Raw genomic sequence first — 27,465 nt, forward strand, 5'->3', positions numbered from 1 at the left:
GTTCAGGGCAATATTTCCCAAAGTGAGTATCCTCAAACACTAATCCCTTAAGATATCCTAAGGGGAAAAAGAGATTTTTATTTTATTTTTATTTATTTAGTTAGTTTTTTGCAAAATATCGCAGGCTCTATTAGTTTCTTTTGGAATTTCAAACATGCATTGCCCTTTCTATTTTAATGGCTCTCGGAAGTCTTGCAGTAAAGATGGCCAACTGTTTAATCCAAATTTCCAAATTTGACTGCGGAAAACATTTTGGATGTAATTGAATTTACAATTCACATTTCATAGAGTCTACTTTGGAGGTTTCTTTAGCAAGGCATACTTAGAGCCCTAACACACTGACCTCAGCCTACGTTTACAGTCTCTTCCCCTGTTGCTCCCAAACCATGGCACCCACTCCCCTTTTCTAAGCATTCTCTGCACAGTCTACTTGATTATCTATCCAGCAATGTTTTTTACATGTTGACATCTTTGCACATTCTTGTCTGCTTTGAAGGACCAGCTCAAATATAACTTCTTCAAAGTCTTCTCTGACACCTCTTACTCCCTACCCTTCTTTCTTTATACCCCTAGCTCTTGGCTCCTAATTCCATTGTCAAACAGCATTTAACCCTCTGCCCCTTCTTCCCAGTGGCTTATGGGTAAGATACTTTTTCTTAGTTATGTTTGTACTTCCACAGTCTAGCATAATGCGTGGCACATAACAATAAACATATGCATTAACAAGCAGGCGAATGGACATAGGTGGCTCACGAAGTGGTTATTATAACAGATGGCCATTAAATTAATTCTAATGGTTGTAGGTATATGAATTTGCAAAGCAAAGGGAAAAGTCAGGAAACTGACATTCACCTTGTTTTGTCCTCACTATTTACGCCAACTCCACTCCACTGACTGAAACATGTGACTGGATTATGCCAAATGACTTCTAGGATTATCCATGAGACCCTTGGTTAGGGTAGATGGTTAGAGTCAGCAACCTCATGTATGCGCTTAAGTGTTTTTAAGATTTTTTTTTTTTTTTTTTTTTGACAGAGAGAGATCACAAGCAGGCAGAGAGGCAGGTAGAGAGAGAGGAGGAAGCAGGCTCCCTGCTGAGCAGAGAGCCCGATGCAGGGCTCGATCCCAGGACCCTGAGATCATGACCTGAGCCGAAGGCAGCGGCTTAACCCACTGAGCCACCCAGGCGCCCCGCGCTTAAGTGTTTTTAAACCTCTCATTATACATCAGAGGAAGGAGTAATTAAAAGTCAAAGGCACTTTGTGGAGTGAAAAGGACAGTGGAAGATAGGAGAACAGACAGTGGATGCTTGTTTAAGAAATGTTCAATCTAATTTGGCATCCTTGTCTCCCGCAACATTTAACTTCAGTCAGTCACCTAATATGATTCATCATCATCAACTCTTGCATTGTTACTTCGTTAAGGTCAAAATACTGTGTCTTTAAGAGTGTTTTACTCTGTATGTGATGGATCTAAATGCTGCGCTAAGGAAAGAACCATTGATGTCCAGGATCCTGCCCTCACAAGGACAGACAACTATTCCACTGGTATGTTTAACATTCTTTCCTAAAGCAACCAGCCAACAAATATTCATTGAACAATTATCCTGTGCCAATCCCATGCCAGGAATATAGAGATGATACTTTGTAGCCTCTTTCTAATCTGTGCACTTCTTGGCTCAGGGTCAAGATTCAGGCTCCAACAAACTCTTGTTGGGTTGTTTGGGTGTGCAAGCTATCCTGGATTTTTTTGTTTGTTTGTTTTCTATCATCATCTCAGTAGTTTAAGATGTTGTGAACATAGAAGACCCCTATCTTTACTACCCTGCCCACGAGGAAGGGGGAAGTAAAACAAACTGCCCGCAGGAAGTGAATGCAGGAGAGACTCATAGAAAGTTACAAGTGGACTATACCACTCTTGGCAATCACAAAAAGCACAACACAGGCTTTGAGATGAACGTTGTGATTTCCCAGCAGCATGGACTTGTTTCTGTGGATGGTGATTCCATCTTCCACTGCCCCATTCACACATGGCTTTATAAAGTAGCTAAGCATATACTGAGTAAGGGACAGGTGGGGCTAGGTAAGGAGAGATAGGTAGGGGACTATGTGACTAGGCTCACATGGGGGCTATGTGTTCAGGCTCACAGAAATCCCAGATGTGGAAAATGCTGAGGCGTACAAAACCAGAAATGAGGGAATATAACGAGACTAATGAGTCTACCTCATTTGTCTTAAATGTCAGAAATATCTCTGTAACAGCTACAGCTGGGCCACTGAAAATTAGCAAACTTCAAAGAAAAAGTAAACATAGTGCCAGCAGTGATAGAGACGTCAAGATTCAAGTTCCCCAGTCAGTTCTCAATAAAAGACCACTACTGAAAACCCCCAGTGGCAACCCATTTGGGACCTCTCTCACTTTAGAGAGTTTTCCCCCTCTCCTTTCTGTTCTCACCTTCACTTAATAAACTTTCACTTCTCCCTTTTGTATCTCTAGACTCATTCTTTGACTCCTTGAGACAAGCGTCCCGCTATCTTGTAACAATAGGGCGTTTTCCCCTTCTCCATCATGGTGAATTTCAGAATGCTTTCTGACTGTGCTCCAGGAAAGACACATTTAATGCTCATGGCTATTTCCACTTAATGATGGGATTATTCACAAAGACCGTATTATCTAGCTTTCTATTAAAGATCCAAGAAGGTTGAACATCTCATTTCTTTTCATGTCAGATGTGACTCAGGTATGACAGATACCATTAGCCTCATTGAGAAGCTGGGGCAGAGTGGAGGTGAGTGGTTTTTGTGTGGTTAGGCAGTAACACACCAGGAGAGCCCAATGAGGATTCTTCCCACCAGACTACTAATGAACTAATTGACTAGAGCTGAGAGCGGAGGCTCTGGCTGCTGTAGGACTCCGTTCCCTTCTTTTCCATGGATAGCATTCTCTTCAGTTAATCGGCACTTCCCCATTCTGAATGGGGAGCAAACTGGAAAAGACATTCACAAACGAAACATGTGCCATCCCGCTCTGAAAGTATAGCTTGGACAAGTACCACATTTGAACATCTTACCTAAGCTGGACCGAGTGTTCGAACGTTCAATTATTGCTCTCTTGCTGGGATTATTTAGGACAGACCTCTTAGCAAGAGAAATGTCAGCTGTCACTCTTGTTATTGATATCCTATGAATAGGAACACAGAACAGAACAAGCCAGTAAAAAAGGTCGTGGGGCTCTCAAGTGATTTATAACCACAGTACTTAATAACCACTCTACATACGGCACTACAACCACAGTATAATAAACATTGGCCACAAGTATTTTAAACAGGCTTTGGCAGGTATTAAAATATAAGCTGGGTAGAATGGAAGAAGGTTTTGACTATTTAACCAAAACCCAAACCCAAACAAAAACCTGTTGTTAAAAATGCAGCTCTTCCTTCACTATTACCTACCTTGCCAAATTCTCTTCATAATGCACACCATACCAGGAGGGAATCAAAACATATGAATAAACCATGCTCTTTTTGGGAAGCAGCGATACAGTTTCCTTTCAATTCACGTTTGATTTGCTCTTGAACAAGACCTCCAGGAACTACGAATGTTCTACCCAGGCCTATCAATGCTGCTGGCCAAAGGGGAAAGCCCTCTTCATCTTCATCAGCGACACTCAACCAGTTGGTAGCGATGTTGCATTCCTGGTGCTCAACAGTTACATCATGATACAAGAAGCATTTACCCCCAGGCCCAAAGAAACCTTTCATTTCTAAGAATATGGAAAATATGGTTTCTCATCTGCATGCACAAGATTCTTCAGTATATTTGCTTAAGACTTTGAATGCATAAAGTGGGGAGCCGTGAGACACTAGAGTTGAGGGCAATATGAGAATTGTGCAAGGATTCTGGTAAGTCAGAAAGTTTCCTGCAGTTACGCAAAAGAATAAAGCACAGACACCACAAATGAACAAAGAGGCGTCTATCTGCATATGATTGATCCCATAAGGATCTCTGGAATTTACAGTTTTACAGTTCTTTACTTTAAACTGGCATTGATCAATTTCAGATGATTATCTATCTGGAGAATGCAAAGAATGCCACTCTGAGCCACCACTCCCACCACAGACTTTTCTCCACTCTCATTTTCAGAGCTTGGCAGAGTTCTGGAAAGGAGACAAAAGAGTAGTGTCCCTTCCCTTTGTGCTCAGTGCAGCCGTTCTCCTTCGTTTTTATATTCCTTTGGGGGTTGGGGCAGGGGAGAGTTGTAAACAATAGCTGAGCCACCTGTCATCTCACACCTGTTTTGGTATACCATCAGCCCTCTTAGGAGACCCTTTACCTGACTTCAGTGACCCAAAGTCTTAAGGAAAATTTAAAATACTCCTTTTCACAAATGACTGGAAATAGCTTGTTTAAAGCAACAGGCTGTACAAAAGTTCGGATGTCATTTTAACGCAAAGCACCTTCTTATGTCATTATATTGTATTTATAAGCTGTAGATGGTACGTTTTAAATTTTTACATTTTTTAGAATTTTTAAGCACTAATAAATTATTTGAGGCATCTTCAAATTATCTTCTGCAGAAACCAAGGGTTCTGTGAAATATCCCAGGTCACTGAGAACACTGAAGGGAAGCTGAGTTGGCAGAGGGCCAGAGTTCCCTCTGCCCATGCCAGGCAAACACCTCTGCCTTTCTGTTTTCTACATTGGGGCTTTATATATGATTTCATTGTAAAAAGTTGTTCAGCTGCTAAAAGACATTGGAAAACATGGGTCAAGTACAACTTCTTCATTTTGCCAAGAAAACTGAAACACAGAGGGGAAGTTCCACATGATTAGTGAGAGACTAAGAAGGCCTAAAACCCAGGCCCCCAAACACCAGGCAGTACTTAGTCACCTGACTCATAAGTCTCTTAGTTTCAGTTTTCTTCTCTAGCAACCCTGCATGCCCAGATGCAAGCCAAATTGTCAAGGGCAGATGCAGTCGACCTTGGCCATGTGCAGAGAGGTGGTCAGGATTTCAGTGAGGTTAAAGTCAAGTGAATCTCATGTCTCAGTCTCCATTACTCAGTTGGCCTTTGCAACCTGAGGTATGGAATCTCACGGGCAGTCCTGTGCTCCCAGCTCTTTAATTTACAGATAGGGTTTGCTTGTTTATTTTTGTGTTTCTGTTTGTCTGTTGTTTTAAGAATAGAGTTGCTGGTTAGAAACATGGAGTCAAGTTCCAGAGCAAATCAAATCTATGACTGGAGAGAATTGGGTTAATTTAGGAACAGAATTCAACTTTCTAGAATAAAGACTTTAGGAGGGCCTAAAATGTTTGTTCTGCATAAGGGAGATCAAGTTTGCTAGTTCTCTATAAGCCAAATAGTAACCTTTGTTTCCTAAAATTTCAAAGGATTACCAACAGGTGCATAGTCTTATTTTTTCTGGATTTTAAACATGTTTACGAAGCTATTTTCAAACACACACAGAGTTTTAAAAGTTTTTACAAGTTCTAGAAAAAAAGCAGACAAACAAACAATAATACACACATACACAGAAAAAAAAACTGCTTTGTGTATTTCACAAATAGGAAAAGGTATGGGTAATAAGGTTCTTTTTCTTGTTTTATTTGTCAACAAAATACCAACAAATTTGTTAATCTAAGTTTATTTTTCAAATATATTTTTTAAAAGGATTTATTTATTTATTTTAGAGACTGGGGAGGGGGGTGGCAGGGAGCGGGAGAGAGAGAATCCCCAAATGGATTCCCCACCAAGCATGGAGCCCATTGCAGGGCTCGATCCCAAGACCCCACTGAGATCACAACCTGAGTAGAAAACAAGATTCGGCCACTTGGCAAGTATTATTACAAGTTTTTTCTTAGTAACAGTACACATGCATGCATGGAAGAGCTCAGGACAAGACAGACACTGCCCCAGAAACCTTTCAATAGGACAAAAGAGAGGCTTCTATTTTCCATACAAAGATGCTTACTATTACCAAAATCAGACACCAAATCCAAACTATTTTTTGTAAAAGGCTTCCTAGCAATACAATTGAAGTTTATATACTTTTAAAGTTTTATATACTTTAAAAATATATTTTGTATACTAGTTATATATTTACTATTTTTTTTTCTTAGAACAATGCCCTTTCTACTTCTTTTCTTGCCGTACTCATTCCCCCAAGTGTCTTTCAGTACTTCCATGCATCTTATTTGAGATATATCTTTTAAAAGTTCCCTAGGAAACTTTTCCGTGACAGTGTCAGTGATTGCTGACTGGTAGGTAAACACTAACAGAAGTTCAGTTCCTCAGCGAACTGGTAGTAGCAAATGTCACTGAAAACTAGCAAAAACTGTTCTCTGAATCTAAGCAAATCTGAATTCCATTTATTCTTTATTTCTGTTTTGGAATTCATCATAATTGCTGTCATCTATCATGACCAATGAGTATTAGTTTTCTGCAAAAGATGCTACTTTTAGTTATAACTCATTCATTCAAAAACAATTAGTATTTCCATGTTCATTCAGAACAGCTACCAGGTCCTTCTGTACTCTATCTTTGCTACATCTAATATGCAATGCTTCTAGGGCATTATTAAAAAAAAAAAAAACTGCTAGTATTCATAGAGAAGACCATGCCAAAGAACAGAACAGTACACTGTCAAGAGAATTGGGATGGAGAGCCTACACAGATCTGAGTGTTCTCCATGGATCTTCTCTTCTCCTTTTTTTTTTTTTTTTTAAGATTTTATTTATTTGACACACACAGAAAGAAATCACAAGTAAGCAGAGAGGCAGGCAGAAGAGACGGGGAAGCAGGCTCCCCTCGGAGCAGAGAGCCCGATGCGGGACTTGATCCCAGGACCCTGAGATCATGACCTGAGCCGAAGGCAGAGGCTCAACCCACTGAGCCACCCAGGTGCCCTGGATCTTGCTCTTCTTGCTGGGTGTGTGACCATAAACAAGTCAGGTCATCTTTCGAGCATCAGTATCCTAATCAATACAATGGTGATGACAGCTTTGCCAGACTTTCTCAGGGGACTGTCAGTGGGAGCAAACAAGGTAATATATAAAAGTACTTTGCTAAATAATTATTCATAATGTCCTATGTTGATTGGCACATACATAATGTTTATAAGATAGTTATTGGAGATTTAAAGACTAAAAGAGGACAGTTTCTTTATATTCTATCCTTAGAAATTAGCAGTTGACCATGAACTCTCCTATCCCCAGAATCCATGAAATTTATATATACTTTGGGGGTGAGAGAATCAGGTCAGACAGGTTATAATCACGACCTGCTAATTTAAATATTCATGTTTGGCATTCAAGTGTTCAATTACATGTCTCTAGTGTTCGACCCCTGATGAGTTTGCATTTAAAGAGAAAATGGTAGAAGGAGATGATAAGAGGGTGATATTGATTTTGAAACAGAAGGCGCTGTGGTGTTTTTTTCCATTTGTTGACTGCAGTTACAAGTTGTTTTCATTCTGCCATGCCTTGGGTGCTGTGTGATACCATCAAGGGTGCCCACTGCTGTTTATAAATAAATACTACCTCTCTGAGTCTCTGAAGTTGTATCTTCAGCCTGTTTTCTTCAAATTCTTTCTTAAACCCTTTTTTTCCTTTGAGTAGCCTTTGGCCAACAACTTCCTTTAACCTTAGATCTTCTCTATACAGGCTACAGGATGTTCGTTTAAGATTTTTGGCCATGATCATGTCTGTTCCAAAGTGTTGCACAACTGCCATAGAGATGACTTAGCAGTCAAAATGCATAAAGCAACAATTTCATTGGAATTTGAAATGATTAGCCTAGGACCACAAATGGCAGTTGGTTTGACTGCCTGTTGTTCAGACTATGAATGGTATATTCAACCAGCTGAACAAACCTCTTCCCAAAGGATGATCCCCCGTGAACGCTGGTGGTGTCAAATGAAGAGCGAAAAGCTCCACGTCACGTTGCGTCCTGGGTGTTCAGCAGGCTGACGCCACTGCGCCAGCTCTTTAGGCTCACCCAATTTATGACTGTGCCTAGGAACTGCCAATACGTGTGGATATCCACATGGACAAAGACCCCCCAGGCACTAGTTTGTCCTATGCTTTTCGTTTTTCTTACATATATCACAGGTAAGCCCTACAGTAGCAGCTACAGCAATAAACCTGTAATCAGTAGCTCTCAACAGACTCAAATAATTTGAGGTATTAAAAAAAGGGTATAAGTCTATGATTTTGTAACCATCAAGCTGTTGGACTTGGATCCAATTTGTTGACTTATTTTCAAACCAGAATCTGAAAAACAGTACTGAACAGAGCCTTTTAGCCAGTGGATCCCTTTTTGGCTCTTTCTGAAAAATAAGACTTTCCCTTGACTCTTTGGTCTAACCATCACAGCCAATTAAACATGGAGTAGGTTTCCACCAGAACATACTGTTTATGCTGTATCACTGTGCTAAAGCCTTCTGTGTAATTTTCTCTTGGCTGATTTCAGTTAAAGACTATTTGTTGTTTTCTCTCCCTTTATTAATTGGTAAAACATAATACGGCAGATTGTCATAGCTCAGGATGTAAGGTTATTTCCCACACAGCAGAAGTGTTGGAGGGAGGGTGAGGCTACAAGCCTGTTGCTTTTTCCTTATCACAGTCTCTACATTCTTCCAGCTAATGAATTCATTACTGCTTTTTTCTGTTGCACTGGCCTCTTATTATTTGAAAGCAAGTCCACTCTGCTCCTCCCAACTTTACCCTCTATCTTTTCCAAACACTGCCATAAATCAGAGCTCTCCAGTGCCGAGTCTCTCTCTCTGGCTATTCCTTTTGAGGCTGTTTGAATCTTCCCCCTATCTCCAGATCCTCGGCTGTGCCATCAGACCGTATGGAACACTTGGCATTGACATTTTAATTCTATTTCTACTAAAACCGTCTTCAATAGTGTGTGTAAATGCTTGATGCAGCAACTCTAGCTGACTCAGAACAAATCTCTCCTGTTACCATCAAATGCATGTCCTCTTTCTGGGCCTGAAAATTGAAGAAAAACCTCAGATGCTTCATTCTTGAAAACAATCAAGCCACTCACTTTCTCTTTGTTAAATTTTAATAGTTCCCTCCTTCTATTTCCATAGGTCCTACCTTTCAGACCCTTAAAAATATTGTTGTTTATAAGGATGCTATGCGGTGACAGAAACAACGTGATGCAAACAGGCTGTGTTATGGGAAGGAACTTGTTCAGCTGGAGGGCTATTATGGGGTCGCCTCATGAGGCACTGCTCAGAACTTCCTGAGATAAAGACACCAAAGGTTAAAACCACACAACTTTAAGCATAGGTAGAGAAAGTATGAGTGTGTGTGTGTGTGTGTGTGTGTGGCCAATAACAAAGAAGATGAAGCCATGCATGTTAGCTGCCTCCAATGCACAGATTGCTGCATGAAGGTAAGGGTTATGGCCCAGTCATTAGCGAGCAAGACCAAGGCTACTGCTATCAAGTTAAAGAATCAGAGTTCAGCCGCTCTTTGCAATGCTTTTTCAAGAAGTGAAACCCCAATTACCAAACATGCTCAAACCAAAGCAGTTTATCCATCTGTTTGTGGTTGCTGAAGAAAAGAGATTACATATGATCTCACTGATATGAGGAATTTGAGAAACAAGACAGGATCATAGGGGAAGGGAGGAAAAAATGAAACAAGATGAAACCAGAGAGGGAGACAAACCGTAAGAGACTTTTAATCTCAGGAAGCAAACTGAGCATTGCTGGAGGGGAAGGGGATGGGATGGAGAGGGTGGCTGGGTGATGGACACTGGGGAGGGTATGTGCTATGGGGAGTGCTGCGAAGTGTGTAAGACTGATGAATCACAGACTTGTACCCCTGGGGCAAATAATACATTCTATGTTAATTAAAAAAAAGAAAAGCGATGACAATAAAAGAACTCTTATATTTCCTTCCAACTCTAATATTTAGTGCTTTTTATTGTTTCGTTTGAAACTCTTTCATCCTCTGCCTATTTTCTTTTAAAAAAAGAGGGGGGGAGGAGGAAGAACAGGTTAAACCCACGGCTTTCTTAGTAAGTGTTTGAGTCCACTAGATGAACGTGGCAGAGACTGTTCAACAAAATCTATTTCCTCCTCCTCCTGGCCACATAGTTAGACTACATTTCCCAGCCTACTTTGCAACTCAGCATGGCCACATGACCGGGTTCTGACCAATAAAAAGTGAGAATCCGTGTGCGTCAGCTCCAGGCTGACGGGCACCTCTTCCCACCCACTGACTGGAGAGACCACCCTCAGGCCAAGGACACCAAATGATGGGTGGGACAAACTTTCTGTCCATCCTCCCCTCCCGAGTTAACCCCCTCTGCCTAGCTGAGGAACGCCTGCTTCAAACTGGTAAATGAGCAACAGTTAAGCTCCCACTGGGTCTGAATCATTACACATTTTGGGGTCTATTTATGAAGGCAGCCTGGCATTCTACTAATGTACCAGGCCATTCACATAACGGCACTGAAGCATTCTCATTCCTTGAACTAAAATCTCAACGACTGGAACCAAAATTTCAGTTTCTTTGTATGTAGTCCCAGAAACTAATGAATATTTTAAACACAATTACCCAGAAGGCTTTTCCTTTGACAAATATATACAGTTTGTGCTTAAAGCATTATTAGGTTTACTTTTCTCCTTAAAATACCATATTTTTAAAAAACCTATTTGAAGCTATTTTTAAAAGTATTTGGTAAGTTGGATGCATGTACCCATACTTCTCAGTACACACTATGTACATTTTCTTCATTTCTAGTAAGTCTTCAGAATTTGCAATGTGGTTATTTTACAAGGAGTGCATTCTGCATTGTGAAGGAGCTCAGTACTTAGTATTGAGTCAAGACGGGCTTTTTACCATTTCTCTGCAAAACACAGAAACTGTTTCAGACATTTTTCACAAAACTTAAATGATAAGATTATTTGAGGGCTAAAGACTGAGCTGTGTTAATCATAGGGTACATACAAAATAAACCAATAAAATACGAGGTGATTTATTGGTAAAATAAACCCAGAACTAAGCATCCAAACAAGTATTATTCCCTACAAATAGTCACTCTGGGAAGCTTATGGTGAAAACACTTCTTGCACTTTTCTAGTGAGGAAACTCAGTACTTTATACCTTCGTATGTGCACACACGTGCGCACACACACAAACACATGCAGGCACAGTTCCCAAGTATTACTACCAACTTCACCAGTGAGCCACCACATTTATCAGAAATAGTCTGTATTTTCATTAATATTTTTCATAAAACAAGTTTGGTATGAATTCACTAACAATCAAGGAAATAAAGACAAACACATACATTTAATATAAAACAAATGGATTATTTTCCTTCTCAAGGTCCTTTCTCCCTTGGGGATTCAATTCTATACTTTATAACTTCATATCTTCAGAATTCTTTCATTGTATTCTTCCCTGAATACTGAGTTAAGTTTTAGTTAGAGAACTTCTGCAATCATTGGAAACAGATCCACAAATCAATTTATATCATACATGTTCAGTTAAAGGAAAATAAAAATACAAAAACATCTGTATGTCTCACCTCCCATCAAACCTGTGCTTCAGGAAATCAAAGAGGGCTTTCTGCATCATGTCTGTTACCTTTGCAGAGGTGAGAAAAAAAGAATGAGGCAAACACACGCAGAGACAGAGACAGAGAGAGAGAAGTCAGAGGTGAGAGAGGTGGAAGGAAAGGGCACTTTGAGCAAAGACCTTACGCAGCCTGTTGTCTCCAAAGGATAGGTTACAGTGGGAGGTATTTTCATGCTTAACCACTTCCAGTTACTCAAATTTCCCCCATGGCTGCCCTCTAGGGTGTTGAGGAATGAACCAGCAGTGTTCACTAGACCCAAGGCTGACCCCCTTCCCTTCTTAGGTGACAGAACTGCTGCCAAGAGACCACAATGGGCTGGCTTTGCTGCCTGTCCTTGTCTCCCCTGAGTGGCACTTGCTTCCAACGTGGAGCAGAGCAACTCTGGCCAGCCCTGGACTCCGCCACCCCATTGCTGGTAGAAATCTTCCATTTCTACAGATCACTCTCCTGCTTTTCCTCTGACGTTCTCCACTGAGAGGGAAAAAGGAAGGGGAGAAGAGGGAGGGAGACAGGCAGGGGGAAGGAGAAGGGAATTGGATTCTTAGATCTGCCATAAATAGATTCATTAATTCATTCCATCAGTGAGCATTAAGAAACTACTATGGGCCAGATATTGTCCTAGCTCAGTGGGAATGGTACCCTGGAGGTTACCCACCTTCAGATTTTAATGTTCCACTCCACCCATTCTTATCTATGCTAGCAGAGTCAGAATGGCAACATCTGAAATGTAGGGCATCTAAGTCCTTACTCTTTTCTTTTTACGTGGTGATGTTTAATCTCTAAACAAGTTCATTAATACTTTCAGTGGAGGTTTTTTCCTTCTGTGTCCTTAAAATAAATAAGCAGAGAAATATTTTGTGGGATAGACCATCATCTTGAACACCCAGCAAGGTGAGATTTGTTGGTGCTTTGGGGGTTTAGGTTTGCTAGCACGTGTTCTCTTGTGATGTTTATACTCCGTTATTTCTTTGTGTTTTTTTTGTTTTTTTTTTTTAAGTAAGCTCTATGCCCAACGTGGGGCTTGAACTCATGACCCTGAGATCAAGAGTTGCATGCTCTACCACTGAGCCAGCCAGGTGCCCCCATAATTGGTTATTTCTAACAGTAATGGGAATGGTTGAGACAGATAATTTCCTTCACTTTGAATTTAATGCAGGGCAAACAGCTGACCAGAACTTTCCATTATAGACGTTTTAAGGGATATATTTCTAAACAAAAAGATACATATAAAGTGAGAAGTGTGCCAGAGAAGGAAGCAAGAGCGAAGGGTCACAAAAGCCCCACACTGCTCCACACGTCTTCACAGGAGGGGAGCTGCCTCCTTCAGTACCATTATGTGAGCAGACCCTGGAGGGCCAAGCGCCCAACAGCTGTCTCCTAGTGTCTTGGTCAACAACTGAAACATAACAGACTGGTATTTGTACCTCATAACCCTTTAGTGACGGCCCCACCAACACCACTGGACGCATGGATGGCACAACATCGTAAGGAGGAATGTGCTCCGTCTGAAAAAGATGATTTGACAGGCGTGACAAGGTAAGGCTCAGCACACCTCCTCAACAGCCACAGCATTCATAATTCTCAGGTCAAACGAGAAATGGTTACCACAGGTCCCCACCAAGGAGGTTCATCCCTTATTCTATAGCCATTTGGGTCACTGAAATGGAGCAATGCAGGCATGTATGGATAGAAACCTTAGCAGTAGATTTAAAAAGAAACACAACTTACCACTTTTTGCTTCTGTTTTGCTAAAAGACAACAATGAGAGCCATATCAAAATACGTAATCTCTGTAAATGATAGTACATGATTTTAAAAGATGGAAGAATGTACCGATTTGTCCCTATAATTCTCATCATCTCACAATTACCCACTCTGCAGAGCACTACTCTATTATTTCATTCTGGACAAGACAATTTTGAAGAAAAATGAGAAAAATGAGACAATTTCCTTCTTGTGCAAATGACCTCATCCTGATTTCATGTTGGGTATGGAGGGTGGACTTCATAACAACACCGGAAGTTCTGGGCCAGCCATGGGCCGTAGGATGTTCCCTGCTGGACACAGCACACAATGTAGCTGAGAACAACGTGGACAAATAAAATTTCATAAAAAGGAACTAAGAATAACAATTTGGGTAAAAATGATCCTCATTTCAATCACTAGTTATTTTTGGATTTGTCATTTTGATGAACCATGAGAAAATTTTGCAGTCCTTTATATGTTTGTAAATTTTCTGCCCACTTTCTAGGATATTGACACATTTTTCCTACTATGTTGTTGTTAATTTCAAATAAATTTATAACCGGTTATTCCTGTTCTTTCTTGTTTGTAATAGTGCAAAGCTGCAATGACCTAAATGTCGAACAAATGGGGATGAGGCAAAATATTTTGATATCTGATTCAACTAGTTTTGTGGTCATCCAAGAAGGTCCAGTCCATTTGGGGACAACCAGAGACCTAGTTCAGTTCAGAGACTGGGAGATCAGGAAGGATCCACACCAAGAACCCAGTACTCAGAACTACTCCAGAGCCAATCACCTGTACTGCAGTTATGGTAGGCCAGGATGGACCTTGAACTTGTCCTTCTGAGTTGGTGATACCAGATGCCCTAATGCAGCATCAATTCTGGGCCAGCATCAATTTGACTACAGGAGTCAGGGAATGTGGTAGAAAAAAAATTCTACCTGCTTGAATACCTCCCTAATTACCATATATGTAACAACTCCTGACTGGGTCACTGCTGTCCCTTCATTTCCATTAATTCCAGGGCTCGGTTATCTGCTGTCCAAATAGAAATGAGGTCATCCGGGCCCATTATCTGCTTCAAACCTCCCAATCTCTAAAACCCAGTGTACCATCCTAAAGTTCCCTGTGAAGACTGGAACAGAGCATTTTCTTGAGAGTCTACAACTTTTTTTTTTCCTTTTTAATTGGCCTTCACCATCTTAATGCCTGTTAGGTTCTTGGGTGGAATAATGAACTTCCTTCAGATTAAATTGCACAATGGATAGTTACTGGCTCTGGGGGGTAAATAAGATTTTTCAAAATTAGATTATAATGATCTGAATTTTTAGTATCATAAGTACCCTTTAAATAGAATCAAATTACTATAGAAAGCAAATGAGCAATGAAATATTAAGTAGAAGACTCTTTTAAATCAAGACTCAAAATAATTTCCAAATTGGTAAAAATACTTTCTCTATGTTCAAATACTATGATAGAAAAGCGTTCCATTAAAAAGAGTTAAACTAAAACCCTCACCTGTTGATGTGGGTGTTGCTCGAAATGTCCCTGATACCATTTCTCCAAGACTTGAAGAAGAGTTTCCACTGGATTTCCTAGGATATAGAAAAGGAACTTAGGACTCATTCCCCAGATTCCTTACAAATAGAACCTGAGAGTACAAAGCTTTCTTTGGCCTAAATCCTACTAAATAATTCAAAGCACATCAAATCCTGCTTTGGAGAAGAACTTCGAGAATCTGTCCAAATGTTTTCTTTGACCTATTTCTCAGAGAAGGTGGGGAACTAACTGGGACCTGGAAACACTTTGCAAAAATATCTCTCTTAGTTTTTTAGTGCAGAAATTGGGCAGAAAAATCAAGAGTAGAACTACTCCTGTGAACCAATGCTTAACTAATACTGGTCACCAGTTGGCTGCACCAGTTGAATATCAAACACAGCTCAAAACAAGCTTGAGAGCCAGAAGAAGCATTTCTTTTTAAAAAGTGATTATATGGGAGTCAGAATTAAGAAAAGATGGCAATAATATAATAATATTATTTGTCACCTAGAATGGAAGAGTGTTCCATTGGTCTCCTGGGGTGGTTTTGGAAGCTTCCCAGGAACCCAAAGAGGCCCTTGGGAGCCTACCTTCCTACTTCCCCAGTGTTCTTCCCTCTCAGTGCTTGAGAGTATGGTCCCTAGGTCAGAAGAATCTCATTTCTTATCCTGGTTTTGTCATTTACTAGTTGCGAGACCTTGGCATATCAAATTTCATGTCTTTGAGCCTTAGTTTTCCTATCTATAGAAGTTATACCTCATAGGGTTGGTGTAAAGAAAAAAGAAGAACACGTCTGTGAGCTCTTGGTTTTACTCTTTTAGTTCAAGAGTACATAATAACATTATTGTTTTTTAATATTTTATTCATTTATTTTAGACAAGAGAGAGCAGGGTAGGGGCAGAGGGAGAGAGAGAATCTCAAGCAGGCTCCCAACACTGGCCTTGATCTCACAACCCCAAGATCATCACCTGAGCCAAAATCAAGAGTCAGACACTTAACTGACTGAGCCACCCAGGCTCCCCAGTATATAATAACATTATAAAATAATAATAATAATAATAATAATAATAATAATAATAAAATAGCAACTTTGGAAATGGTAATAAATGGTAACAATATATTTATTATTTCATTCAACAAATATTTTTTGAGTATCCATTGTTCTAAAATCCAGGAATACAACAGTGGGGTAAAAGACAAAATCCCTTCCTTACAGAGACAGATTTTAGTAAGAGATATCACTATCAAATAGATGAACAGGTAAATGCATAGTATTTCTAAAAATAGTAAGTGCAAAGGAGAAAATTAAATCAGGAGAAAGATAGGAAGTAAAGGAAGGGAAATGGGTACAATTTTAAAGATGGTGGCTGGAAAGGTGATATTTAACAAAGATCTGAAGCAGATGAAGGAGTGAGCTGGTGGAACTCTGAAGAAAAAGGTCCCAGTAAGAAGAAATTAGGAAGTGCAAAGGTCCTGGGGTAGGAAGTTGTGTTCCTGATTTGTTTAAGGAGCAGCAATAGAGATTAACAGTCAAGAGGAGGAAATAAGAGGAATTAATAATTAATAATATTGTAGGCATGTTATATACTAAAAAAGATTGGTAATTAAAAGTTAGGCTGGGGCACCTGAATGGATCAGTCAGTTAAGTGCCTCTTGATCTCAGCTCAGGTCTTGATCTCAGGGTTATGAGTTTAAGCCCCGCACTGGGCTCCATGCTGAGTGTGGAGTCCACTTAAATAATTTTAAAAATAAAGAATTAAAATAAAAAAGAAGTGGGGCTAACTGTACTTTTGGGCTGTCTTATCACTGTTTAAGAAGTTCCCTTTAAGACAAAGGCAAAAGGGTCCCTAAAGAACAGAGGAATTTCTGAAGCAGAAAAGGATCCAATAGAAAAAGGAAGTTGAGAGTCAAGAGAAACAACTGGTTCTATGTTAGACCTTTCAAAAAATGGTAACACAGGTCAAATTCATGCTTCAGCGTAGGCTCACAATATACGCAGGCTCGGTATGATTCTGATTTCTCTTTTCTCAGGTTTTGCATGTATCCCTGGGACCTACGAGCACCAGCACTCTGAGATTTTTGTGGCTGTTTCATTAGTTCATTAGAGGTTGATTCATCCAAAGTTAGATGGTGTCTCCATCCCTTTACCAAGAGATGACATATGCTCTGAGCGGAGAAAGGGGTTTCTAGTCCTGGGACAGTAGCATGGGTACTATTGTATTCCTTGCCCACTTGAGGGGGGTGGTCTCTGTGAGAGTTAACCAGGAAGGGCCCTGATGCCAGGTCAGGCCAGGTTCCCACCTGCACTGACAAAGGCCCCATATGACTCTCGTGGAGGAGAGCTTCATTTCCAAGGAAGATTTGCTGAGGCCACAGAAAAGTCTTCACTGTGGAATTCATGTTGATGCCCATGATTTGAGGCTCGAGCATTTCAGAGTGAACTCTCCGAAACCCCTCTGTGTCAATTTCAGAAACACCTCATACCCAGGAAAGTACCTTTCCTAAGAAAGCATACATTTTTAAGCTAATAAGCAAACTTGAAAACATCACCTTATTCTTCTACCCACCTCCCCAAAATAAGTGCATAGAAACGAAGGAGCCTTACCCTCCGTGAAAACGTCCCCTTTTTTGTTCTTGCTGAATCCGTATGTTCTCCAATCTAAGAGGACTAGGGATGAAGCCAATCTCACAGCCCTCTTTCACCAGCCTTCCTATCCACCAATCATTGTTATATTTCTGGAATACAGATATAAAACTGCTATCAGTAGTAATTCACTTATCTTCACATCCCATTAATTAATTTCTGAGGACCAGAAGAGCCACTGTTTATAATATTCTATATTGCATATAAACACAATTTATATTATATCTACTATGTTATATATGTCTAAGTGTCCATAGACTAAAGCCAAAGTCTGCAAACTTTTCACCTAAAGGCCCAGATAGTAAATATTTTAGGTTTTGCAGGCCTCATGGTCTCTGTTGCAGCTTCTTAAGTCTACTGTTGTCACTGCACAAGCCCGTAGATAATGCGTAAGCAAGTGAGCGTGCTGTGTTTCAGCTAACATTTTCTTTATCAAAAAGACTTCGGGCTGGAATCAGCCTGCACGCAACAGTTTGCCAATCCCTGAACTAAAGTTGGGTCCTAACCTTTGGATTCCTTTAGTCCTTATGAAGAAGCCCCAACCAATTCTTAAGAAATAGATTTTGGAGGGATAACTATGCATCAACATAACTGGAACCCTGGAGAACAAGACAGACAAATCTGAGATGAAATACATTCAACTGTCTGTTACTGTCAAAAGCTTTCAGGTAAAGATTCTGTGATATTGTCTGTAATCTACTCTCATTAGAGAACTGTAATCTTCTAAACATAGGTTTACAAATTCAGATCCATCTCATTACCTGATAAAAAAGAAGTCTACTCTTACAAAGGCTAAGCATATTGTATATATGTGGAGTTTTTGAAATAATCTCCAAATGGCCTGAAGTCCAACAGGAACACCAGCATTTCCATTTACATGGAAAGTTCCATGACACGTAAAATAAGAAAATTAACCCACGCAAAGGCTTCCACCAGTAGGAGGTAAGGCTCTGTGAACACGATCCTATTTAGTGGGTGAGCAAAGTTGTATTTGTAATTACGGATTTGCCAAAGCCTAGATCAGAAGGCATATTTAATCCAAGCCACCTGCCTCAAGGGAAGGTTTCAGGTAGGTGATTTTTAGAAAGCAGGTATCAGTCCTATTGTTCATATCCTCCAGAGATAGTGCCCAAAACTTTGTCTTCATCAGTGTTGTGTTGGGCAAGGCTCCCTCTCTGTTTGATCCCAAAAGTATCTGGTTTATTTTTCAAAATGAAAAACTATATGTAGTACACTTTGCTTAGCTCAGAGAAAAGTGAAATTTATGACGCTGACACATTGTGAAGGAGAAATGGATGGTTTCATTAACTCACTGCAGCATGAAACTCTACATAGCCGTGAGTAATTTGCAACATCAGCCTCATACTCAAAAGCAAAATGGGATGGCTTAGAGATCTGGCCTTTATATGCACACAGCTCCTGCACGAGGCATGCACGGTACATAGTGTGAGATGGCATTTCAGGAATGTGGTTTGAGGGGGACACCTGGGCAGCTCAGTGGGTTTAGCATCTGCCTTCAGCTCAGGTCCTGATCCCAGGGTCCTGGGATGGAGTCCTCCCTGCTCAGCCGGGAGCCTGCTTCTCCCTCTCCCTCAGGCTGCCACTCCCCTTGCTTCCCCTGCTTGTTCTCTCTCTCTCTCTCTCTCTATCTCTCTCTGACAAATAAATAAATAAATTCTTAAAAAAAGAAAAGAAAAGTAAAGAAAGAAATGTGAGTTGACCTAATATAAAATCTTGCACAATCAAAGTCTTGATTCTTCCTATCTTTCCATTCTGTATTTCAGGATAACAAGCTTGAAATAATAGGCCTGTTTATTCTGGAATCAACAAAAGGCAAGGAGGCCCTTTTAGAATCTTTGGTGCACAGGTCTGGAATGTAAATCTTCGCATGGTGGGGACAAAGCAGGCTATGAGTCAGAGTGTCCTAGGGTTTAAGTTACTTCCTGAACGGTAAGTTAGCCTGCGGGAACACTCATTTATTAAACGGTACCCAAGTGACCTCAAAGGGCTTCTAGAAATGGTTCACGGCAACCTGCCAATCTGTTTTAGCTTCCTCGTAGGAAGCAGCTAAAGTTCAGTGAGTATCTGGCTCCACGTAAATGAAAAAGTTCTCTGAGCCACCAGAAGTTGCCACATAGATTCAAGAGCTCCACACTCGTGTCATTTGGTGAATGTGATAAGCAGAGCTGCCGTTTTTCTCTGCGTTTAAGCTTCTCATTACTGAAAAAGTGCTTAAAGCCGTGCATTAGAGATAGTCTGGATGACAGATGAAATGAGAGGCGACAAGACTACAGAAGTGCGTTCCTCGAGCGACGCTCCAGAAGCGTGAGCGAGCGGTTCTGGGACGGTCACCTCAGCGTTGCTCCATTTCTTCTCATCCCATTTCCCTAACATGATTAGCACTTTCTCTAAGTGCTAAGTGCTAAGAGAACTTAGATGTGTTCTAAGCTCTAAGATGTGTTCTTAGCAGATATTTCAAGATCTGAAAACAAGTGACTCTAACCTATGCCGGATTACCAGCTCAATTCCATACATCAAACTGCTGGTCTTGAAGAGAAAGTCACTGAGCAAGGAACGCATAAATCAGAAAGCAACCAAGAGGACAAGTTGGGAATATTGATGGAATAGAGGAAAGCAATAATATACAGCAAGGCTGGAATGTGGGTGTGAGGGGGTGTGCATAAAATATGTGAGAGCTTCTCTTACCTTTTAAAGTTCTGCTTCTCCTTGGAAACAATGGGTGTTACCGACTAATGAATAGGGTTTGGTCATTTTTGATGGAAACGGTGAGATAATCCACTTAACCGTTCAGATGGTGGGACACATGTTTCAGGCTCCATGTCCTTGCCCACCAGGCAAATGTGGATATCCTCACCTCATGCACTTTTAGAACGTGGAAATCATCAAGTCAATGCTACCCCAGCTTCCTGTTAGCAAGGCTCTGAACCGTGGGTGTCTGCACCCATCCTCTCTCTGCAAGTTACGATGAGTAAGTGGTCCCCTTCCTATAAAAAATCTCACTCCCCCCCCCAACTTGGGAGTCTGGATCCCACCCTTTTTGCCTACTCAAAAACTATACTCCTTTGCCTATCTTTCCTTTCCCATCAACCTCTCCCTCTCTCCGTCTGTTAGTATCAGCATGTGTAGGTGCTCCATGAGCTCCTGTCTTAAAAGAAAACCTTGACTTCATATCCTCCTCAGTCTACTACCTGGTCAGTGTCAACCTCCTTGAAAGCATACTCTATGCTTGCTAAACATTCCTAACTCCCCTTCTCTCCTCATTCCCCCTTCACTTGGCTTCCAGACAATTGTCCCAATGACTTCCGTGCCATTGACCACCGTGTTGCCAACCCAATGTCCATTTCTCACTGCTCATCTTAGGGGACATGTCACAGCATTTGCCACAGCTGACTGCTTCCTCCTTTGGGACACACTCCTCTCTTGATGCCCACGCATCGCTCTGTCCTGGTTTTCCTCCTACATCTCAGGTTTCTCCTGTTCCCTCTCCTTATTTGTTGAGTCACTTCATGTAGCCCACCTCTGCAGGATGGAATCCCTTCAGGTTTGATGTCAGGGTGCCTTCTCTTCTCCCTCTCCTCCCTCTTTAGGTGACATCGATCATTATCACAGCTTTAAATGCCACATATAAACTGATGACCTAAATTGACATCTTTGGCCCAACCCTTTCCTCAAAGTTCCAGATTCTTATATCTAACTTCTACCTGATATGTCCTTTGAGATGTCCCCTCCATCTGTCCTTTTCCCACCTTAGTCTTCTCCATCTCCATTGCTCAGTTCACAAACCTTGATTTCCCTGGTCATGTGTGATTTCTCCCTCACTCTTAGTTTCTTGACCTGGTCCACCACCACTGCCCTTCACTAAAGCATGCAATAGGTCTCAAATTTGTCTACTTCTTTCCATCTTGCTGCTGCCATGCTGGCTCAATTCCATCAGAATGGTTCTAATGGTCTCCCTGATTCCATACTTATCCCACCCCAATCCATGGTCTCTACAACAATCAGAGTAGCCTTTAAAAAAATAATAAATTCATCCCACTCCTTTGCTTTTAAAGTCTTCAATGGCTTCTTATTACACTCAGAACAAAATCTAAAGTCTCATCGTCACTTTAAGGTCCTCTTTGACCTGTGTCCTCCTTACTTCTATGACTGTGTCCTGCTACTAGGTCCCCGGCTCACTGCATTAGAGCCATATGGCCTTCTTCTAGTTAACTGATTATACCAAGCTTTTCTCCTATCACAGGGCCTTTGCACATGGTGTTTCCTCTCCCTTGAAGACCTCCTCTTGCTCTTTTTTTTTTTTAAGATTTTATTTATTTATTTGACAGACAGCGATCACAAGTAGGCAGAGAGGCAGGCAGAGAGAGGAGGAAGCAGGCTCCCCGCTGAGCAGAGAGCCCAATGCGGGGCTCGATCCCAGGACCCTGGGATCACCACCTGAGCCGAAGGCAGAGGCTTTAACCCACTGAGCCACCCAGGCACCCCCTCTTGCTCTTTTTAAGGTTGGCTCCTCCTCTTCATCTTTCAGGTGTCTACTTAAAGGTCACATTGTTCAAAAGGCCTTGTTTGATCACCCCATATTTAAAAGTATATATAACACCTTCATCCCTATGTTTTAAATTTTTTAGCATCTGCTTCATTTTCCCCCCAAAGCATTCACAATTTGGAATTATTTATTTGTTCGTGATCTGTCTCCCCACAAGAATTTCAGTCCGTGAGGGGAGAGAATCTGTCTGCTTTGTTTATAGCTATCAGACAACATCTGCCACGGCCTGGCACAAACTTGAACACAAGTGTTTAAGAATGGTATCTTGAAGGAGTACTTGAACAAAGGAACACAGCAGATAGAACTTCACCCAGCTCACATGGGCACAATGCAAAGACAGACATCTGTAGACATCCCGATGTTTGACCTACTTGCTATCAAGTGGCTAAAGTGTTAAAACTATGTATATACCTCAGTGTCACTAATGCCAATGCAGCTTGCAGGGCTTCAAAGACAATGATTTGCAAAACTGCTGTATATTTACCACGTGCACCTCATTTTAGACTGGGGATAAGTGCAGGTATTTCAGAGATGTGCAGTGATTGCTTTTACTGACCACACTGCTTCAGATTTCACTTTACTGTCCCATTCTCTTTTTTTGAGGGGCATGGGGGCATGCCTCCCTGCCAGTGTATGCCTCCAGCCCCATCGGGAACTTCTGTGCAGAACAAAGCAGGCAAGGCTGTACTCCTGACTTGGCCCCATTCTTGTGCCCATCCTCCAGATACCATCCTTCCCCTCTACCGCAGCCCTTCACTCAATCAGCGATCCTTCCAATAGAGTTCACTAGGTTCAACATGTCAGCACGGATAACATGCTGAAATCTCTCCTATCTTAAAAAATAAAAAAGCAAATAAAAATTTAAAAGCACTTCCTCGATTCTATACTACCTTTTTCCAGCTATAATGCATTCTCATTTTCAACTCAAAGCTTTTAGGAAGAGCAAATTGCAATTCCTCTCCTCTAGCCTCCAGATTATGTGGGTAAAGGCCTAATAAGTATCTTCACGGGGCTTTCACAGCACCCCAGACACAGTGTACCTGAAAGCCAATTCACAACCACATTCACCTTGCAACAAAGCTTCTCCCCTCTCTGCCTTCTTCATCTACCCATCCTCTCATCCCCAGAGCGACTCCCTGATTTCTTCATTTTGAAAACTGACACAACCCTCTACCCTTTCTAGTGAGCTATAAAACTGGCCTTTCTCCATCCTTCCTTTCTCTCTATTTCACTTTCCCCAATATCACCCCCAGCATATGAAATCTCCCAATCTTGCCTGTCTGCCTCTTCACTCTCCCTCCAAGCTGCTCCCTCTCTCCAGCCTCTCTGCTGCAATCTCAGGCCGGCCTCTGCAACACTCTCCTGACCATCAGAGTCAGTATGCTAAGACACAATCCTCGTGGCACCTGCCCATTATTTAAAATTCCTCTCCAGCCCACTGCCTGGTGATAAAGTCCAGACTTCTTGTCAGGGTCAAAGAGGTCCTTTCTTATCAGGCCCCTGCCTCGGAGACCTGGCTCATCCCCTGTACTACTCCCTACTTCCGCCCTCGAGCCACGTTGCACTGGTCCTGGCTGTCCCTTCCATCAGATCCATCCCCACACCCACCCAGCCTGAACTCCCTCAGGTTTCACCATTTCTGTAGAGCTCCTGCCCCGCCCCCCATCTTCCTTTGGCCAGCCTGCTTTTTCTTCAGGTTCCCATGATACCTATTCAATTTTACTACTACAGAACTTGTCATCCAGGGCAGAAACTAGACACCTGCAAGTGTTTTCCACCAGACTCAGAGCTCCCTGGCAGTGGGGAACGTGTGCCTTCATCTCTGATCTCTCGATGCCAAGCACAATGTCTGAGATGAAGTAGGATTTCAATTTAGGTTGACTAAATCAAAGTTTCTGTGTCATCATTCCACCTTTCAAGTTGTAAGTCCTCAAGTCCTCTCTGTACCTCTCGATCCCTTAAGCTTTCGATTTCCCAAAGTCCTCTGCCCTCTTTCTAGCTTTAACACTTTAATTATTAATTATACTCTCAAGCGTTGGTTCCAAGGTCAAGGTCCACAGGATTACAGCAGAGATGTTTATAATTACAATATCCCTTGTAAATGGTCCCTCATGGGTAGATGCCATGGGTAGATGCCATGCCGCCAAATTAACGTTTCCCTAAGTGGGATCCATAGACCTGTGGTTCTGCAGTCGTGCAAGGTGATGAGAAGGTGACCAGGGGACCAGAGATCTGTCCCAAATCCAACCTATGATAACGGTGATCCAACGTTTTCAATGAGTGATCATGCAAGCAATGATCTCAGTTCTCTAAATCTCAGTGAGAACGCATGGATTTGGAAAGCCTGGCAAATTAAATAAGCTAACACACTGACAGCTCCTCAGGGCTCCTCTCGGTTCAGTCTGGCTCAGAGCTGATCCCGGCTCTCGGCTCGTGGCAGGTTAAGGGACGCAGAGAGTCCTACATTTACCTCTTTAATGTGGAGGAAGTCCTTGGCGTCGAAGGAGATGGCCGTGCTCGGAACGGGCACATCCTCGTCCAAGGCGCCACAGTAGCTCACGTTCGTCTTCACGGCAAACGCTACAGGCTTGGACTGGGGGCAGACACACGGCATAAGGACAGAGGAAGGAGACAGAGTGGGATTTTTCATATTGGAAAATACAATTAGATAATTGATAGTATCAGGCAGGAAGGGAAACCACTTTCCAAAGAGGTGTCTCAAATGGGTTTCACGGTTCCTGGCTGCATAGAGAAATCTGCAGCAATGACTCTAAAATGATTCAACCCAATCAGCCCAAACATTTCCCCCTCCTGGGCTGCTTTCGAACATCCCAAACCAAGAAACCTGCTCTAAAGTGCTGGGGAGGGATGGAAAGACAGGCGGGGGCTGTCTGCTTTGTCCTCTACTCCTGAAACTTCTGTTTGTTATTTTAAATGATAACAGACACCCCTTGGGATACAGGAAATGTGTGCTAGGTCTTAAATTAAAAGGTGTTGGCAGGAGCAAAATAAATATTTTTTTTGAGATAGCCTCAGATCTGAAATCCTGTGGAATTCTACTCAAAATGAATACCTTGTCCTGCCAGGAAAAAGAAAGGTCAGTTAGGGGCAGACCAGAAGGAGGAGCACCATCTTCTCCCTGGTAACAAAAGCTCATTCCGAAAAACACTTTTTAGGCAAATTCCTCCCCAGCAAAGCGTTCTTGGGTGGGTGCATCCTTGCAGAGGCTAAACAAACCAGCAGCCTAAGCTAACAGTACTGCGGCTGCCATCTGAGTGACCACAAAGGCCACAAAACACTCTGAAAGAAAACTAAAAAAAAAAAAAATTAGCTGAAGTGAGAACACAAGGTTCCTGCAATCCTGGATTGTTTTGTTAGTGGCTCATTTATTCATTCTGAGAACATGACTGGGGAGCAAGAGTTGAGGCAAGACCCTGGTTAGAGTCCTGGCCATGTCCCTTCACAAGCACGGCCCCACACCCCCTCCAGCCCACCGAGCACAGATAGCACGTGTCACAGTGAATGAAGATGCCTCGTTACTGGCATCATTCCCCTCTTACTGCTTGTACAATGAGTTTACTGTAAAAACAGAAAAAGGAAGGAATTCATATCACTTGAGCTTCAGTTTTTCTTCTAAAAGTTAGAAAGACTGGATCATTACGCCTTAGGAGTCTGTCCTGGAGGGCAAGGAACAGAGGCTGGCCACAACCTGTCTTATATTTTACATGGAACTTCATTTGGCAAAAGGAGTCTATGCTAAAACAAACAAACAAACAAACAAAAACAGTTTGAAAGGCATAGAACAGGAGACCTCTAGTGACTCTTCCAGTTCTAAGATTTAAAAATATAGTTTGCTCTTTATTGCCTCCTGTGGGTACAGAAATTCCTGGGGGGGGGGGGGGGCTCGACCTGGTGGAATATCTTAAGTTCTATTTTTGGCAACACCTTTGTTGGCTCATGTTTGCTGAAATACTAATAGTTGTTCAAAGCTCCATACTTCATGCTGAATTTGAGGTAGGAGACCGAAACCAAAAGGGGAGCTGTAGAGAGACCCCACGGAACAACAGTCCCACATATGCAGCCAGAAATGAAGGCTGATGGCCCAGAGAATGAGCGGTCAGGAACAGGTAGAGAAACCAGTGCCCAACGGGGCTCTCTGCCAGCACTGGGAGGGGCAAGCTTAAAATCAGCCACCACCGTGAAGTAGGAAGATGCCCAATAATTCGCCACCAAACCGAACGCAAAGGGTGAGGGGTCAGGGTCTCAGGAAATGGCCCCCCGGGAATGTTATTAACCTGTCTTAGGGGGTGAATGGGTCAGGGAACCTTACAATCTGGTGCCTTATCAGGATGATCATAAAATGATTGTTCCTGAGAAATCTGCGGCGGGGGACGAGCAGCTGATGCCTGCTGAGCAACAGGCTGCTTTGGAATCAACGAGGGGCCAGAAAATCACCTTTGCTCTCTCCAGCTGGATCGCGGCTTGTTGTTCTCTCTCCTGCCGAATCGCTTCCCGATCCTCTTCCAAAGAGACATCGGAGTCAGACGGCCTGCTCGTGTAGGAATCCGCGGAACCCTGCAAAGGAAAACCCAGAGTGGTTTCAATGTGGCGATGGGGAGCTCCTGTGAGCGTCCCATCCATACCAGCGTCCTGGAGTGAGTTCTCATTTGCGTGGGGTTTGGTGCACGCACTCCGCGCCTTTGCTGCAGACATACGTTCAGACGGCAGAATACGGTTAATCATTTTAGTAATTCAGAAGGTAGCAATACTGTAAAGGAAAATATTTGGACTACATTAAGTGCTAGGAAGTGAACTGTCATGAAAATTATGTGATATTCAGTTCCAATGCTTCTTGTTTTATGCTATCTTTATATTAAGCCCCTATTCATTTGTGAACTGGAAGTTTCATTCCATTCTCCCCTTTATATATACGTCTAAAGGAAAAAGAGATTCAGCCTATGATAAGAGCTAAACTCTACCCATATTTTGGGCTACAGAAGACAGAATTATCTAAGATTTCAACACAGCAAAGTAGAATCCTTCATTAGTAAATGAGTTTCTAGTTCTAGTATCTAGTATCTTTCACTATTAAAACTCCAGTCCTTGGCATGCCTGGCGCTCAGTCAGCTAAGTGTCCAACTTTAGATTTTGGCTAATGTCATGATCTCAGGGTTGTGAGATCGAGCCCCGTGTCGGGCTCCACATAGGGCTGGACTTAAGATTCTCTGTCTCCATCTTCTCTGCCCCTTGTCCCCTCTCTCTCCCTCTCAAAGCAAAACAAAATAAAACTTTAGTCATTGTCCCACAATAGCCACACCTGGTCACTATGGCCACCAAGCCATGAACCTTAAAGATGAAAACAAGG

General features: G+C 42.0%; 1 protein-coding gene across 3 annotated transcripts in view; it reads right to left on the bottom strand.

Annotated features, from left to right (window-relative positions):
• Positions 1-27,465, bottom strand: part of LOC111141476 (calcium voltage-gated channel auxiliary subunit beta 4) — a 241,283-nt gene that overhangs the window by 21,858 nt on the left and 191,960 nt on the right. For all 3 annotated transcript variants that reach the window (XM_022494058.1, XM_022494067.1, XM_022494076.1), the window contains 8 exons: positions 26,556-26,675; positions 24,571-24,693; positions 17,498-17,628; positions 14,872-14,948; positions 13,337-13,356; positions 13,033-13,113; positions 11,558-11,616; positions 3,071-3,180 (listed from right to left, as the gene is read on the bottom strand). In XM_022494058.1, coding sequence (XP_022349766.1) covers positions 3,071-3,180; positions 11,558-11,616; positions 13,033-13,113; positions 13,337-13,356; positions 14,872-14,948; positions 17,498-17,628; positions 24,571-24,693; positions 26,556-26,675 — 721 coding nt within the window. The remainder of the gene's footprint in view (positions 1-3,070; positions 3,181-11,557; positions 11,617-13,032; positions 13,114-13,336; positions 13,357-14,871; positions 14,949-17,497; positions 17,629-24,570; positions 24,694-26,555; positions 26,676-27,465) is intronic.

Source organism: Enhydra lutris, unplaced genomic scaffold (genome assembly GCF_002288905.1).
Source record: "Enhydra lutris kenyoni isolate GAN:26980312 unplaced genomic scaffold, ASM228890v2 scaffoldscaffold1, whole genome shotgun sequence".
In the NCBI taxonomy this organism is placed as follows: domain Eukaryota; kingdom Metazoa; phylum Chordata; class Mammalia; order Carnivora; family Mustelidae; genus Enhydra; species Enhydra lutris.